This window comes from Uranotaenia lowii, chromosome 2 (genome assembly GCF_029784155.1).
Source record: "Uranotaenia lowii strain MFRU-FL chromosome 2, ASM2978415v1, whole genome shotgun sequence".
Classification (NCBI taxonomy): domain Eukaryota; kingdom Metazoa; phylum Arthropoda; class Insecta; order Diptera; family Culicidae; genus Uranotaenia; species Uranotaenia lowii.
In genome coordinates, this window is record NC_073692.1 from 220,053,303 (window position 1) to 220,069,368 (window position 16,066).

The following is a 16,066-nucleotide window of genomic DNA, read 5'->3' on the forward strand; positions in this document are numbered from 1 at the left end:
CCAAGATATTGTCAAATAATGTACCGAGTGCTGTGTGTAAGTAAAACGGCATGTTTTGTTCCAAACCAACGGCTAAAAAACCTACAGCCAAGATGAGCTGTGCGTGTGTACTGTGTATGTAAACCGGTCGATAATAGAAAACAGTTTCTAGCTCCCCATCATTCTCAATTTTTTTACATTATTTATTATTTTTTGACCTTGTTTCATTGAAATACACGTGGAAACGTTAATTTTAAATTGAACACCGCTGATATGACTCAATAAGAAATACCTACCTACCTAAGGGTCCAGCGCCGATTGACCGGCGCATAGGGCTGAGATAAAAGATCTCCACTGCTGGCGATCCGGAGCCAGCGTCTTCACTTGCTGCCAGCCAAGGTTCTCGTCAACTGTGCGGATTTCAGCGGCTAGACTTCGCCGCCACGAGCTTTTGGGCCTGCCTCTTCTTCGATGCCCATCTGGATTCCAGTCAAGCGCCTCTCTGCAAATCTCGTTTTCATTTCTTCGCAGCGTGTGCCCAATCCATCTCCACTTACGTTCCCGAATCTCGATTTCTAGCGCCTTTTGATGACACCGGCGATGAAGTTCAACGTTTGAGATCCAGTTGCCAGGCCACCAAGCGCGGATGATGTTCCGCAGGCAGCGATTCACAAAAACTTGCAGTTTTCGCGTCGTCACCGCATATGTGCACCAAGTTTCACTCCCGTACAGCAATACGGATTTGACGTTTGAGTTGAAGATTCGGATCTTAGTTCGTAGAGAGATCTGGCGTGACCGCCAGATGTTTCGGAGACTCGCAAACGCAAATCGGGCTTTTCTGATCCGGGTTTCGATGTCCTTCTTGGTACCACCATCAGGCGTAGTCTGGCTACCAAGATACTGGAAGCACTCCACTGTCTCAACCTGTTGTCCAGCTACCACGAAATTGGAACGATTTTCTGTATTGATTTCCATCGACTTGGTCTTTCCGACATTGATTTTGAGACCTGCTGCCTTGGAGCTTTCGGTGAGGTCGTCGAGTTTGCTCTGCATGTCTTGTTGTGTTTGGGCGAGCAAAACAATATCGTCTGCCAGGTCAAGGTCGTTCAGTTGCTCCATGGTTGAAGGATTCCACGGCAATCCTCGGTTTGGTCTACAGTCAATCGATCCAGTCAAGATCTCATCCATTACGATGAGAAAAAGCAGCGGTGACAAAATACATCCTTGTCTCACTCCAGCAGTTACCGGGATTGGTTCGGACAAGACACCGTCGTGCAAGACCTTACACGAAAATGCCTCGTACTGTGCTTCGATGAGATGGACTAGTTTCTCTGGGACCCCTCGTCGTCTAAGAGCAGCCCAGATGTTTTCGTGGTTCAGTCGGTCAAATGCTTTTTCGAAATCAACGAACACCAGCAGAAGAGAGTCCTGGAATTCGTTGATTTGTTCCAGTATTATTCGTAGCGTTGTGATGTGGTCCACACATGATCGTCCGGATCGGAATCCAGCTTGTTGCCGTCGGAGTGTAGCGTCGATTTTCTCCTGGATCCTGTTCAGGATCACTTTGCAGAGTACTTTAAGGGTTGTACAGATCAAAGTTATGCCACGCCAGTTACCGCACTCTGTTAGGTCTCCTTTCTTTGGGACCTTTACGAGGATACCCTGCATCCAGTCGGCCGGGAATGTTGCAGTATCCCAAATGTCAGCGAAAAGACGGTGCAACATTTGTGCTGACAAGGCAGGGTTGGCTTTGAGCATTTCAGCAGGAATGCAATCGATTCCAGGCGCTTTGTTGGATTTCATGTCCTTGATTGCCGCTTCTATTTCAGCCAGCGTGGGCGCTTCCGAGTTGACGCCATTAATGCGACTTACTGTGGGCGCCTCGAGCTGCGGGTTCTGTTGGCCATTGCTATTTGTAACTCGGAAAAGTTGATCAAAATGCTCAGTCCAACGCTTGAGCTGATCTGTTCGATCTGTCAGCAGCTGACCTGCTCGGTTTTTCAGCGGCATTCTTGCATTAGTCCTTGCACCACTAAGGCGGCGAGAAATATCATATAATAATCGGATATCTCCAATGGCGGCGGCTCTTTCTCCCTCTTCGGCTAGGGAGTTTGTCCAGGCTCTCTTGTCTCGTCTACAAGCTCGTTTAACTGCCTTTTCCAGCTCCGCATATCGTAAGCGGGCGGCTGCTTTGGCTGACCCGGTACATGCCTGCTCAATTCCGACTTTCGCCTTTCTCCGATCATCGACCATCCTCCAGGTTTCATCCGACATCCATTCACTTCGTCTTCCACAAACTTTACCGAGAGTACCATGGCTCGTCGTGATAAAGGCATTCTTGATTCCACACCACTGTTCTTCGACTGTTCCGTCTGTCGGCAGTTCCGAGGCTCGGGATTCTAGCTGTTCAACGTATGCCCTTTTCACCTCTGGATTCTCCAACCGGCGGACGTCGTATCGACACCCGACTTTCTCCTCGCGCCGTTGGACACGCGCAACCCTCAGTCGTATCTCGCCAAGGACGAGGTGATGGTCGGATGCAATGTCTGCGCTTCGTTTGTTGCGGACATCAAGAAGGCTCCTTCTCCATTTTCGACTGATGCAGATGTGGTCAATTTGATTTTCTGTTCGGCCATCTCGGGATACCCAAGTGACCTTATGTGCTGGTCGATGGGGGAAGAGCGATCCACCGATCACCATGTTGTTGTTGCCACAAAATTCTACAAACAGCTCTCCGTTTTCGCTCATCTGTCCTAGACCATGGCGCCCCATGATGCGCTCAAAGTCCTGATTATCGGAGCCAATCTTTGCGTTGAAGTCGCCTAAGTGGATTTGAATGTCACCCTTCGGAATTCTCTCAACCACGCTGTTCAATTGACTGTAAAACTGCTCTTTCTCCTGCAAATCGGCAACGTCAGTTGGCGCATAACACTGGACCATTGTAAGGTTTCTAACCCGTGTTCTGAATCTGGCTACGATTATTCTTTCGTTTATCGGTTCCCATCTTATGAGAGCCGCATGGGCCTGCGGGCTTAACAGGAAACCAACTCCTCGTTCCCGAGTAGCATGTTCTCCTCGTATGCCAGAGTAAAGCAGTACTTGCCCGGACTGTGTCTTGTGTTCTCCAGTGTTAGGCCAACGGACTTCGCTCAGTCCCAATATCTCTAGCTTGAGGCGGCTAGCTTCTCTAGCAAGTTGAGCCAGCTTTCCTGGCTGGGCAAGGGTCAAAACATTCCAAGTTCCAATTCTAGTCCGTGTTTTCATGCTAAAAGCTGTTGCCAAAGTTCCAATTCGGTTATTTCTTATCTCAGTTTCTGTAACAATACAAGATATCAGGAGCAGTAGGTTGTTAGCCTAAAGTCCCTATCCCGCGATGGGGCTGCCATCTTGGACTTAGCTGGCGGGAGCCGCATTTCATAAATTCAGCCGCTTGCTGCAAGACAGACGCTGTTTGAGCCGCCCCTGACCTGGAGAACAGACGCTCGGTTGTTGTTGCACGCCGCCCCTGACCTGGGGAACAGACGCGTACGGCCACCTTCTCAGTCTGCATGCGACCAAAGCATCCACCGGGGTTGGGTACCCGATCTCCGCTTAGGTTACTCGCACCCCAGCCGGCACCGCGGGGAGGTAGAGATAGGAGTTGTGAATAAGAGGTGATATGACCACTATGGGGTCTCGTGTTGCACATTATCCACCGTTTACCAGCCAAATCGGTGGTTTACCGTTTACCAATAAGAAATCATTTTTATTTATTCATTTGTCACTTTTCTATTGAATTTTTATAAGGAAAGCTTGGCTTTTGGTTGGATTTGTCCGGATATTACCCGGGTTTTGAAATGAAATTTTTGAAATTTTATGCCCAAATTTTGTCAGTTTTTTTTGGGTTTAAATGCCTGGATTTGCCCAGTCCAAAAAGCTGAGAAAAATGTCTGAAAAACTGAGGTATGATATATATAAAAAAATGATGATCAAATGATGAAAAGGAAAAAGTCAGGAGCTAAGTATACATTCTTCGTTCGATTTTGGAAACATCAATTCAAAACCGTTCGTTTTTGGCATCATACAAAAACCACGTCTTTTGACATTTTTTTCAAATTTTTATTTTAATTTCAAATGAATCAAAATAACGTAACACCTAAAATAAGTACGAATTTTTCATTTGGCGAATTTAAATTAGTTTTTAACAGAACAGTTAAAAATTGTTTTTTTTTATTTTTCATTGCTTTATACTTTTATCATCAAACCATTATCGTTATATTATGTTTTACATTAATTTTAATTTATATGAAAAAAAATGAAACACAAAAAAGTGACAAAAACGATTGATTTTGGCAACACTAAATTTACGGACGTGTTGCCAAAACCAACATGGGTCTCTATTGCTTTTGTGCTCTTTGATAAAATTAGGGGTCACTGTAAATTACGATTCAAAGATGCCTTCATGAATACGGGATATTTTGGTAAGCTATTGAAAGATTTTGTAAGTTTTAGGAATTTCTTTCGTATTTATTATATAAGATATGGATACCATACTGAAACAAACAAGTTCAGTTTTCTGATTGATTGGCTCTCATAATAAAGAGTACATTTCGGTATAATTCACGTAAAAAAGAGTACGCCCAATTCTTGATCGAAAGAGATTACATGCACTCTTAATAGAATACGCATGGTATCCCATCATGCATCATTTTGCTTGAAAGCTCGAGCCATTATGCCAGTAGTGCTGTTCAATGTTATCATTTCTGGTGCATGTTGACACAGTTATTTGCTAAATAGGCATTGGGTTTTTGCAACCTTTTCTATGGGTGCAGCTAGTGGAAAATTTTCTTGTGATACGGTGCATAGTTCTGATCAAAAAACTGTTTTTTTTCTATGACTGCGTTCTTTGGACCCGAACTTGATTTTTAAATCGAAGAAAAACGTTGACAAGTTCCATTTAAAGTGAGACTTGACGAAATTTGTGGAAATTTTGCATGGTGCCTTGTATTAGACACTGGAACAATTTCAACTCTCCCTAACAACGATTATTTTATGGACTACCCTGAAGTATATACCAGATTGAACCAAGGGGCTGAAAGAGAAGAAAATTTCCGAACTGACATTTCAGTACCAGACTGACGTTTTGGTACCTAAATGCCATTGAATTCAAAGGGAACTGACATTGTGGTTCCAAAACCTCAGTACGGCCCGTTTGTATGGGTTTTGATAGTTGCTTCAGACCTTTGGATTGAACAGCTTTCTTATTGAAAACTTAGTAGAAAAGGAATTCATACCATCTCACTAAATCTAAAATAATATAAATAGGAATTTCAGACGTCTCCATGGTTTGTTTTCTCTCGAGAGTTGTTGATTAATCCAAAAAATTATACAATTAGCTTTCAATTGACAAACTGCCTCATTAACGATGGACTTAACTCAATTAGCTGCCACAGAGCCGGCTTAAATTGACACTTGAAGCACTAACAACACTCGAAGGAGAAGGTACTGTCGTTGTGTCTTCATCTATTGCCAATCAAAGTAGCCTTTGCCCATCATTGGACCGGAAGTAATAAAACAAATCGACCGACACGGTAAGAAGACGATTGCAATTTGATGCCACTGCTGCTGGCCGCTTTGATCCAGTTCTTGCTCCCAATTCCCGGGTTGCTGCGTTTAATCATCGAACGCCGACGACAACCGTACTTGGTTACACGAGAAGAAGAAGAAGAAAAGCGAATCTTTGACGAAGTCACTCAACTACTTTGATCAAAGCAACCAATCAATGACTTATTTTGCATTTAATATACATAGTTCGGTACCTTCTAGGATAGGGGTCACTGTCTCTGGGGACGATTTCGATAGAACGTTGCAGCAAAAGCCGGATGACCTTGCATAAGCAATTTCGACACAAAAATAGTTGAAGCGATTGACGAGAGCAGGAATCAGAAGGTTAGAAAGCTAGTTTAAAAAGAATTGACATTTCGAGCAAACTTTATGACTGTTGCAAAAAGCAACTTGCAAAGGTCCTAAATCACACTTTCGTTCTAAATACAACCATAGTTGTAAGTTCCGTCCTTTCGAAAACTTATGCTAGCTCCAGGTCCTCTCGGGGGCAGACGGTCAAATCGACAGCAGCCAATGCATGAAGATCAAATAACTTACACACTAATTTGCATTTATTATGCACATCATCAATTATTCAAATTATCACATAGTTTGTGCATCGTTGGGCAATTTGTTTGCTAACCCGAGAAAAGCTGCCTGGGGGCAAATTGCGGGATGGGAAGCCGATCAATAAATTGGAAACCGTATCATCATCTTCGTTCGGGTTGTTCGAAGAGCGTTGCCCGGGGAAGATTTTCATGCGAATTCAACGTCCTTCCATTAATCTTGACGGCAGTGGTACTTTAAGGCATCTACACACTTCGGTGAATCAAGGTGTAAAATGTTATAATTTAAGACTCTTTAAAATTTCCTTGCGGCATTTCTACAGCTTTGTGATTATACCCACATATATATTCGTTTACAAGAGCCAAACCGTCTTGAAAACTCAACAAGCAGCTGGAGTTATTAATCTGAACCTGACATAAACGAGCCATTTGCAATTTAAATTAATTTTAATCACGTCTCGTGGCCGCCAACAAGCACAAAGTCGATTGCCCCCGCATTGGAGCAAGAATTTTTCACAACTCATTCATTTTCTCTCATCTTTTTTCTCCTGCTCCTAGTAATTTCACCGAAACCGATCGATCAGGAACCGGAGGCGCACTTTGTCGGTGTCATCATTGCGGCCCTGTCGACGATCATCCTGCTGCTGATTGCCATCATCATGTTCATCGTGGCCCGGAACAAGCGAACCCGGACCGCGGCCGTTCTGGATGCGTTGCAGCACAATCTCCACACCGACAGTCTGGGGATCGACAAGCGGCTCAACAGTAACTTCAAGGTAGGTTCAAATTAATTTCAGAGGTTCTCGATCATGAAATTTTCTACCAGGATTTTTTCCTACCCTGACTGGGATCGCACAGAGTTCAGTTAATACTCAAAAAAAAAAAAAATGAAAATAATATTAATTCAAAAATGACATATGTAATAATAAACCAAATTCGAACACACACATATAGGATCTCAGTGAAACTTCATGTTTCTTTGAAGAGATCTTCTTTACTTAACTCTAAGGCGTACATCTTTCAAGGATAGAATGGCTAGCATCTTACAAATGCTAAAACCACCAGACCACAGAAAGAGTACTATGTGTGCCGTGATCGGGATTCGATCTCAAGGACTCTGGCTTAGAAGACTGGAATGCTATCCTCTAGACCACGACCGGCGGCACTTCACCATTTAGAACAGTAAATTACAAACAAATTCTCGTCAAAATTGAAATGTTTGTATTTTTTCGGATTTTTATTGTTTGAAATTTTACATTCCATTTCAAGTGGACACTGAGAAAAAAAAATTATACGGAGTTTGTAAAACTTTGTCAAATGACTGGACCCACTCCTCCTTTTTCCACGCTTTACAAAAAAAAAATCATCATTCTAAAAAATACAATATATCGGACTTCGATGTCATAGAAATATGACAAAATACTCGTTTCTAAAATCAAGTTGAGCCCTATTGAATGATGTAAATTATTGTAAGGAAAATTGACGGGCCACAAAAAAAACAAAAAAAAAATAAAAAAAAAAACGTCAAATTGAAATCGCAATACAAAAAAGATTAGATTCTTGGATTTTTTTTAAACTGATCTGAAATTGAAAACTGATTAAAATCTGAAATAAATAACCTGATTTTTTTGCCTATCTCCCACGAGAGGGTCTACGAACTGCCATAGATACATTTTTCGTAACCAAATTACGTCACATGTCATGTTGATGCAAAAAAAATGTACGGAACTCCTCTTCCCCTCTCTTATCATTCGAAGAAAAGAAGGGTTTTTTAATAACCATAGTATCCCATTTATCCATACCCTTATACCCTCCTTTGTAAATTTCAATTTATTTGATTAACTATGTAAAAAAAACATTTTAGAAATATTTCCTGTATCTAGATTAAGGTTGCCAGATTGACTGGTTTTATCCGGGTTTGCCCGGATATTCAATACTAAATTTGAGAACAGTCCGGTCCGGCCCGGTTGCTCGGATTTCATTGAATAAGGCCCGGATTTATTCACTATATTTGGCAAATTAAACAGAAAAAATAAAACAACTATCACCTCCAAAACGAAATTTTTTGAGAAAGTTTAAAAAAAATAATCACGAAAGGTTTTTTGGAAGCCTGAAATACGGTTCAAAATCTGTCGATAAATTTTTAAGAAAAGAATTTTTTTTCCATTTATTTTTTCTTGATTTTTATGGAGGAATTTCTCAGTTTTGAGAAAATTTGCCCGGATATTGCCCGGATTTATGGTCGTCAAATTGAAATCGAATGTCCGGATTTTGCCAGGTTTTTAAATAAAAATTGCCCGTTTTGTCCGGCCCGGATAGGTGCTGAAAAAATTCTGGCAACCTTAATCTAGATACACTCCCCTGCTCAATTAGCACTCGAGTAATGAAAAAAAAATGTATGTGAGCTTTCTTTCCAACTTTCTGTCGCTCTAGTCAAAGAAGGAAGTAGCCTCAAACAATCATAAAAAAAAATCAACTACCCTCTGCTATTAAACTTGAATAAACAGTTCTCAAGTGATCCAAAAATGTTGTTTGAAAGCCTCCCTCCTTCTTTCTCTCTTTCTATGGAGAAAGGGAGAGGTCTCGAAACACAAAAAAAAAACATTTCTTGTACCGTAAACTGGGAAAACATTGATCACTTTTTTCTTTCTTTTTGAATATTTTGAAAGGGCTTGCTTTTTTTGTAACACTAAACAGTTTTAAGTTACTTACTAAGTGGTTTTAACGTATCTCAACATCTTCAAAATTATTGTTTTGATGCCATTTAGCAGAGAAGGCTTGAAACATCGTGTATTTGTTTGTGAGTTTAAAAAAAACAGATATTTTAAATCTTTAAAATTACATTTTAAGTAATTTAAAAAATTTCCGACTTCAAACCAAATTAAGCCTATTTGAAATTCAATTTATGAGTTTTCAAACGTAGAAAACAGTTTTCAGACATTTTAACATCAGACTTAGTTATTGATGATTAACTGTTGTTGATTACCCCGATGATCAAAGTTCCCCCAGTTTACGGTACTAAAATTTACACTGGATTCTTTTTTTAAACGATTGTTGTGTACGTGCAAAAAAAGGAATCGTGTAAAAAAAGTTCAAAACAACCGGGCAAACTTCATCGCTCATTTTGAGTAAAGTGGCCAACTTGGACTGTAAATCGATCATTTTCAACCAGGTAGACCATTCTGAGGTGATTTGAGTGAAATCGGGAAGCTAAAAGATTTGTTTTGGATTGCTTTGTTTTGGATTTTAAACCACGGTTGTTCCGGAACTTCCGCAGAGACTTTAAGTGGCCATTCCGGCCCTTGTTTTTTTCGGGAAGCAACGTCCGAATCAATTTATCACCCAAGAGTGGTTTGGACAAAAAGTGGTGATCTCAAGTACCTGTTTTTGACATGTTCAAAAATCGTCTTATTTCGAGAAAATCGTTTAAAAAAAATCGTTTGAAATAAAACCGTGTAAAATAAGATCGTTTGAAAAAAATAATCCAGTGTTTTCCCATTTTGACAAGTTTGATTTCGTTTGTGTTGAGTAATGCATTAAACAGTATGGGTAACCTCTCCCACTTCTTGTCCTTCCAGTTAAAGGAGAGATGGGTCTCAAAGATCGAAGACACATGACTCGTAGATAAGTTATCGAAAAATACCTTAAATTCTATGGGAGATCTCCTCCCCTCTTCTAATCTCGCCAAGCGGAAAGGAAAGAGTTTCAAAAAAATATTTAAACAATTCTCGTACCCAAATAACAACCCATGTCAAATTTCGTTCCATTTGCTTGCTAATTAAAAGCGACCTATCATCTGAAACTTTAAATTTTAATTTTAATCTTCAAATTTTCATCTTGAAATTGAATCCAAAGTCCCTCAACGTGGTTTCCAAATGCTTCCAAATACCTACTTAGGTAATATTTACTTAGGTAATTTTAATTTCTTTGGGATTTCTCGTTGATGTTGTTCGGTGATTTGCGAATTAAATTTTGTATTGCTTTAATTATTATACAAAAAAAAACTTATTCTTTTTTAAATAAATTGAAACAAAGTTTCTGAAGATGGTTGAAATCGATAATAGATCAAAACGTTAAAAACGAAGCGAATCTTTCTACATCGCCGAACAACGACAACGAGAAATCCCAAAGATATCACCAGCGGTAATTGATGCGGTCGTAAACGAATATTCACTTTGATGAGCTGAGTCTTTGTCCATCCCTGTCTCGACAATCTTCAACAAATCGCTAGAGGAGGCTTTATTTCCCCGGATCTGGAAGACTGCTTCAATTACTCCAGTTCATAAAGCTGAAAACATACGAAAATTATCGCGGAATATCGATTTTGAGCTGTTTTCCGAACATTTCTGAGAGTTTCGTTTATGATGTGCTGTTCCAAACCGTGCGACATACAATCTCTGAAGATCAACATGGGTTCATGAAAAGAAGATCGACAACCACAAACCTCATGGCGTACGTATCGAAATAAGTTGACAGGTTTGATAAACGTAAACAACTTGACGCCGTGTACGTAGATCTAAGTAAGGCTTTCGACAAGGTACCGCATGATTTGGCTGTTGAAAAATTGCGGCGATTGTGGTCTCCTGATTGGTTCTGCAATTGGATAACCTCGTATCTCGTAGGCAGAACTGCTTTCGTACGAATAGGCACTGTTAACTCGACACCTTTCAAAATTACCTCAGGTGTGCCCCAGGGAAGTCATCTGGGACCTCTGACATTCCTCCTCTTCATCGACAATTGGAATGCTACCCTTGTGTCAGAAAAACTGCTAGATGCCAACGACCTCAAATTTTTCCGAACAATTTCTTCGTTTGTAGAATGGTGCGCTCTCCAAAAGGACATTTATAGTCTGCTTGATTACGGTATGACTCCAAATCAGCGTTGTCAGATCTACGTATTCTTACAACGACTCTTCATTTTCGACATCTTGAAAAATAACGTGGATTGTCCAAAACTGTTATCACTTCTACCGTTTAATGCTCTTCTAAGAACTACCCGATCCCAGGAATTGCTGAGACTCTCTCATCAGCGAACTCAATACGGTCAAAAGAACCCTTTAGATGTATGTTTTGTTAGATTAATGAAGTTGCTAGCGAATTTGATTTTAATATTTCAAAATCTGTTTTCAAATCTAGAATAGGATAGTTTAATTTCTGTAAATAATTGGAAGCATCTGCAAAGATTGTTAAAATTAATAAATAAATGAAAAACTCTTAGTATTGATTTTTAATTCTGAATTTATCTTTCAGGTTTCACGTTAGATATGAATTTGCGTAGAAATATGGAATTCAAATCTAAACTCGATACTGTTCCGTTCTCAATAAAAAAAACTGAATACTGATTGTGGGTTTGGTCAAAAAAAATTTGTGAGTTTATCATGTATAGTTAACATTTCCTCAATTTAAATTTGAAGGCCGCATGATTTGAAAAAGAGCTTCTGATTTTTACCTATCTTGGCAAACTAAGCAAAAAATCTGCTTGCAGTTTAAAATTGACACTTCTTAATCAATCAGAAACTTAAATTAAACCTTATTTATTTTGGAGTCAGATTAATAAAATGAATCGACTCTTATAACTTCTGAATTCCAAAAATCTTAAAATTTGAAAATATTTTAAAAGAAATTAAAAATAGGCGGGTTGAAAGTTCAAAATTCTAGATCACAAATATAAATGTTTTAAAGCTATATAAAAGTTCAAATGAAAAAAAAGTAAAGATTATGACTCTCGATTTACTTATTTACTTCAATTTACTTAGACTTAGTATTTCAGAATCCCTCCTTTTGAACGGGCTTGTCCGGATATTCAAGGAAAAATTCGAGACAAGTCTGGCATGGCTCCTTTACCTGGATTTACCCGAATTATTCATTATGTAGGCAGAATTGATAAAAAAAATGAAAAATGATAAGTTCTGATTCTTGCGTCCGAAAACTTAATTCTTCAGAATTGTTTTCGTCAGGTACATTTTAGCATTAACGACACCACTTTGATGTGTTTTGACGATTTTAAGTGATTTTCTTGAGCAATTCTCTTGATTTTGTATTGAAGTATTGAAAATTTTGAAATTAAATTTGTCGAGAATTGCCGGCCCAGAAAAGGGCAGGAAGAAAAGATTTGGAATGCTCTAAGACACTAAGTACATGTTGACTTATTGTTTTTAATTTGTTGTGTTGTTATATTTTTTACTTTGTTTTATTCCTGACTCTGATTGCCTAACTGATTTGTAAACAAAATTTTAAAATTACAGTTTCTTAAGATACATGTAGAATGTTCACGTTAAGTTTATCCTGTATGAGGTTAATTAATTGTAGAACTCAGAGCTTTGTTTCACAAGTTTTGGATCTATTTCAGCGAAAGAAAAACACTAACAAAGATTTTTTTCAAATTTGGATTTCATAAAAAGAAAAATTACATAGTACAACTCTAGACATCCACGACAGGGTATCATCTTCTATGAAGCACTACACCCAAAATAATTTATAAAAAAAAATTAAGGGTTTTTGACGTAAACTGAAATTTTGTTGCATCATATCGATTTGAATTTCACGTGAAAATCAGGTGGATAAAAATTATGCAGTTTTTCACGTAGCCGCTACGTGCAGATTATTTTGCGTGTACGGTGAATGCACACGCTCATTTTTGTATAACCATTTATGTTTCTTAAATAACCATTTTATGATATTTACTTCAAAACCGCCAATATGGTTATTTTTCAACAATTTTTCCAGAAAGAATTTTAACCATTTTGGTAGTTTTCGAGTATAAACCAGAAAATGGTTGAATAATTTGATATCGCCATTTTGAAAGCGGTAATTGCAGCCGGACGCCCATTAAGCAAATTTTTTTCTTCCGCGGAACAGCATCCAGTTTCCAGAAAAATTGGTTCTGGAAATCGTGGAAACTTTGGAGATGGAGAAAGGTAAGTGATTTCTTCTAATTATTTGCCGATCACAACAACATAAACAAAAAAAAAATTCAGGGTATCGATTGGATGACGCCGGTTTAGGCACGGCAGATACACCAACAACGTTCAATAGGACGCGAGGACTCACCCACCGTACCATCATTACCATTACCATTATCATGCAGCCACTGCTAATGGAAGTTCAAAAGGAATTGTGTTTCACACCATCCGGAAGGAGCTGGAACGGGCCGGAATGTATGACAAACATCACCAGCGAGTCAAGGATTATTCGTCAGAACCGCCTCCTCCACCCTCACCACGATAGCAGACTAGACTATTCCGCAAAACTCGTTTCCATCCATCCATCCCGGTAGCGTTCGTGGGGGAATTTTACTTTTGCTACCAGGTGATTCGGCTGCTGTTTGCGTTTGCTTAAAGTTAGATGGCAGTCATAATATATTAAAAAAATCTATCAAACTATTATAATGGGTCATAGTTTTTAAGTATTATCATAATGTACAAGAAATAAAATTATTATCCTGAGGACTCTTGTTTTTCTAAATTCCTTCGACAATTGCAATCAATTTTACAAATCGCACAAAACAGCTCTTACGGTTGAAAAATAACCATTTTTCAATTTCTACGGTAATCTTTCTTACGGTTAAAAAATAACCATATTTCTACTTCTCCCCGAAAAGTCATTTTATGAGTTCTCATGGAGAACTCATAAAATGACATTTCCCGGGAAAAGGTCAAAAATGGTTATTTTTGAAACATATATGGTTTAATAGTTTCTAGCGTGCAGTAAGGAGAGAGGTCTCGATTTTGGGCGGAATATGAAGTCAATAGTCAAGTCTATTATAATTGTTTAATAATATTGACATTATGTGCCTATTTTTTTTTTGGGAGAATAAATGCTTAAAATGGGTACTGGAGGGCAAAAAATCAAACCATCAAAATATTGACTGAAACACACAGCTAAAAAATATTATTATTTTTCGATTGGCATAGTTCAAAACAATGGTAGGAGGATCCCAAAGCCGTCTAGTTTTTTTTTTTTTTGACAATTTGTGGTCAATTTTGGACATCATGGTGGGCGAAATACACTTCTCGAAAAAAATGATGTTCTACTGCGTTGGGGTCTACCTGGTCTCCCTTTTCCCCCTAGCACTTTTGGAACCATATGAACTGTATGCAATCGATTGTCAGTTAACTATCATTGCCAAATGGAAGGTTAAAATATACAAAATGATCAATTAAAAAAGTTTTGCATTGCAAAACTATAAGTGGTCTATACTGTTTACTTCTCTATCTCTAAAGCTGAACTGCACATAATTGAAATAAAATAGATTGGAATAGAAAGAATAAAGAAATTATTTCCAGAATGAGCCCAAACTCAAGATTTTTTATTTATTTTAAGAAATCGATATGAAAACAGTACCAGTGTTTGCTGTGCACTTTTGTTTCTTTTTTATTTTCAGTATTGTATGTTGGCTCTCGTTATTTGTAACGCTTTGGCATCACTGCTCACGGTTCAGTATAGGTATGCCAACAGGTCTGTCTCTTTGGATGTTGTTTAACACTGTTGCATGATTAACAAGTTCGATGCGACCAATTTAGACAAGGAATGTGTTACGCACAGTTCTACTCCCTCTGGGGAAATTGATCTCTCCAGCTTGTTAGGACAGGAACCCACCTATTTAACAGAACTGTCTATCAAATCGGTACCTCGTCATCAACCTGCTAGTAAATATAGTACTGAAAAACGTTTCTAAAACCATGTCAACATCTTCCCACAAAAACACACCAAAGTACGCACCCGCTCGGTACCAATCTAATAAAACACTTCAAAAATAAACGGGAGCGGTTTGCTCTCAAAGTGGTCAGTCCGAATTAAGCGAAGCGAGGAGAGTTGCACATTTTGCTGCAATGGCTGCTGGCTAGCTGTAATAGATCAGCTGAGCTGCTTTTGGCCGAAAATGAAATGCAATCATAAGCTAATGCAGCGGAAATGAGGATTGTGGCCGAAGGTTTTCCGAGTTTTCGAAATTTTCAAAATGGCTTAGCTTGTGGACGGTGGCTGTGGAATCCAGATATCTCCATCAGTCTAGTCTGGCTGGGTTAAGGTTTCGAAAACATCAAAGAACTGCCAGTCAAACCACGCAGCAGCATTCACAAACCCAGCTTATCATAACTCATCATCAACATCCAGCGAGAGATGGACCCGAGGGATGAATGGAGTGAGAAAGCAATATACATACATACTTTGAATTTTGAAATTTAGTTTTCACCCAAGGTTCAGAGACTGGCTTTTTAATGTCCATTCACATGTCAACTTCAGTTGATGAACGAAATGCAGTTTATAATGTTAAAAACTCGGAAATGCATCTAGATCAGTGGTTTTCAAACTTTTTTAACCCATCGCCCCCTTTTGCAAAATTTTTGAGCTCAACGCCCCCCTGGGCAAATTTTCAGTAAATCTTTAAAGAAAAATAATCTGGATCGTTGAGCAAACCATTAGCTCTTGGCTTTATGTTGTTTTAAGACTTCGTTCTTCATATTTCAAACTTTATTTCGTGATTTTTCAGATTTTTAGAATTTTACATACATATTATCTCGTTCGGAAGCTTATTGCTAATTTTCGATAAATATATGGAAAATGATAAAATTTGATATGAGCGTGTTTTCTCGAAATTTGTTTTTATGCACTTAACCTTTTGGCTCTAAGGGTGGCTGATGGATCAGATTGTTTTGATGTAAAACCATAAATCTTAAATTATAAACAATCATTTTTGGAAAAAAACTAATTACTGTAAAACCAATCAAAAAACGTGAAAATAGCTTTGTTTCTTCTCCTTTCTGTATTGGAATCCTGTTCAAAGTTATGCAGCATTCACGAGTCTTACAATTCAAATTAGATTTTAAAACACTGAAATCTCGCCATGTAGGTTATATCCAAATAGATTGAAGGTTTATCCATGGCAAATGCCGCAATTGATTTTTTAATAGATTGAAATAAATAAGAACTTAAAATAAA

The 16,066-nt window shown here is 38.6% G+C and overlaps 1 protein-coding gene across 1 annotated transcript in view; it reads left to right on the forward strand.

Annotated features, from left to right (window-relative positions):
• The window catches only part of LOC129746288 (discoidin domain-containing receptor 2), a 903,668-nt gene that overhangs the window by 732,206 nt on the left and 155,396 nt on the right, over nucleotides 1-16,066 (forward strand). Inside the window, exon 10 of the mRNA XM_055739885.1 lies at nucleotides 6,687-6,904. Coding sequence (XP_055595860.1) covers nucleotides 6,687-6,904 — 218 coding nt within the window. The remainder of the gene's footprint in view (nucleotides 1-6,686; nucleotides 6,905-16,066) is intronic.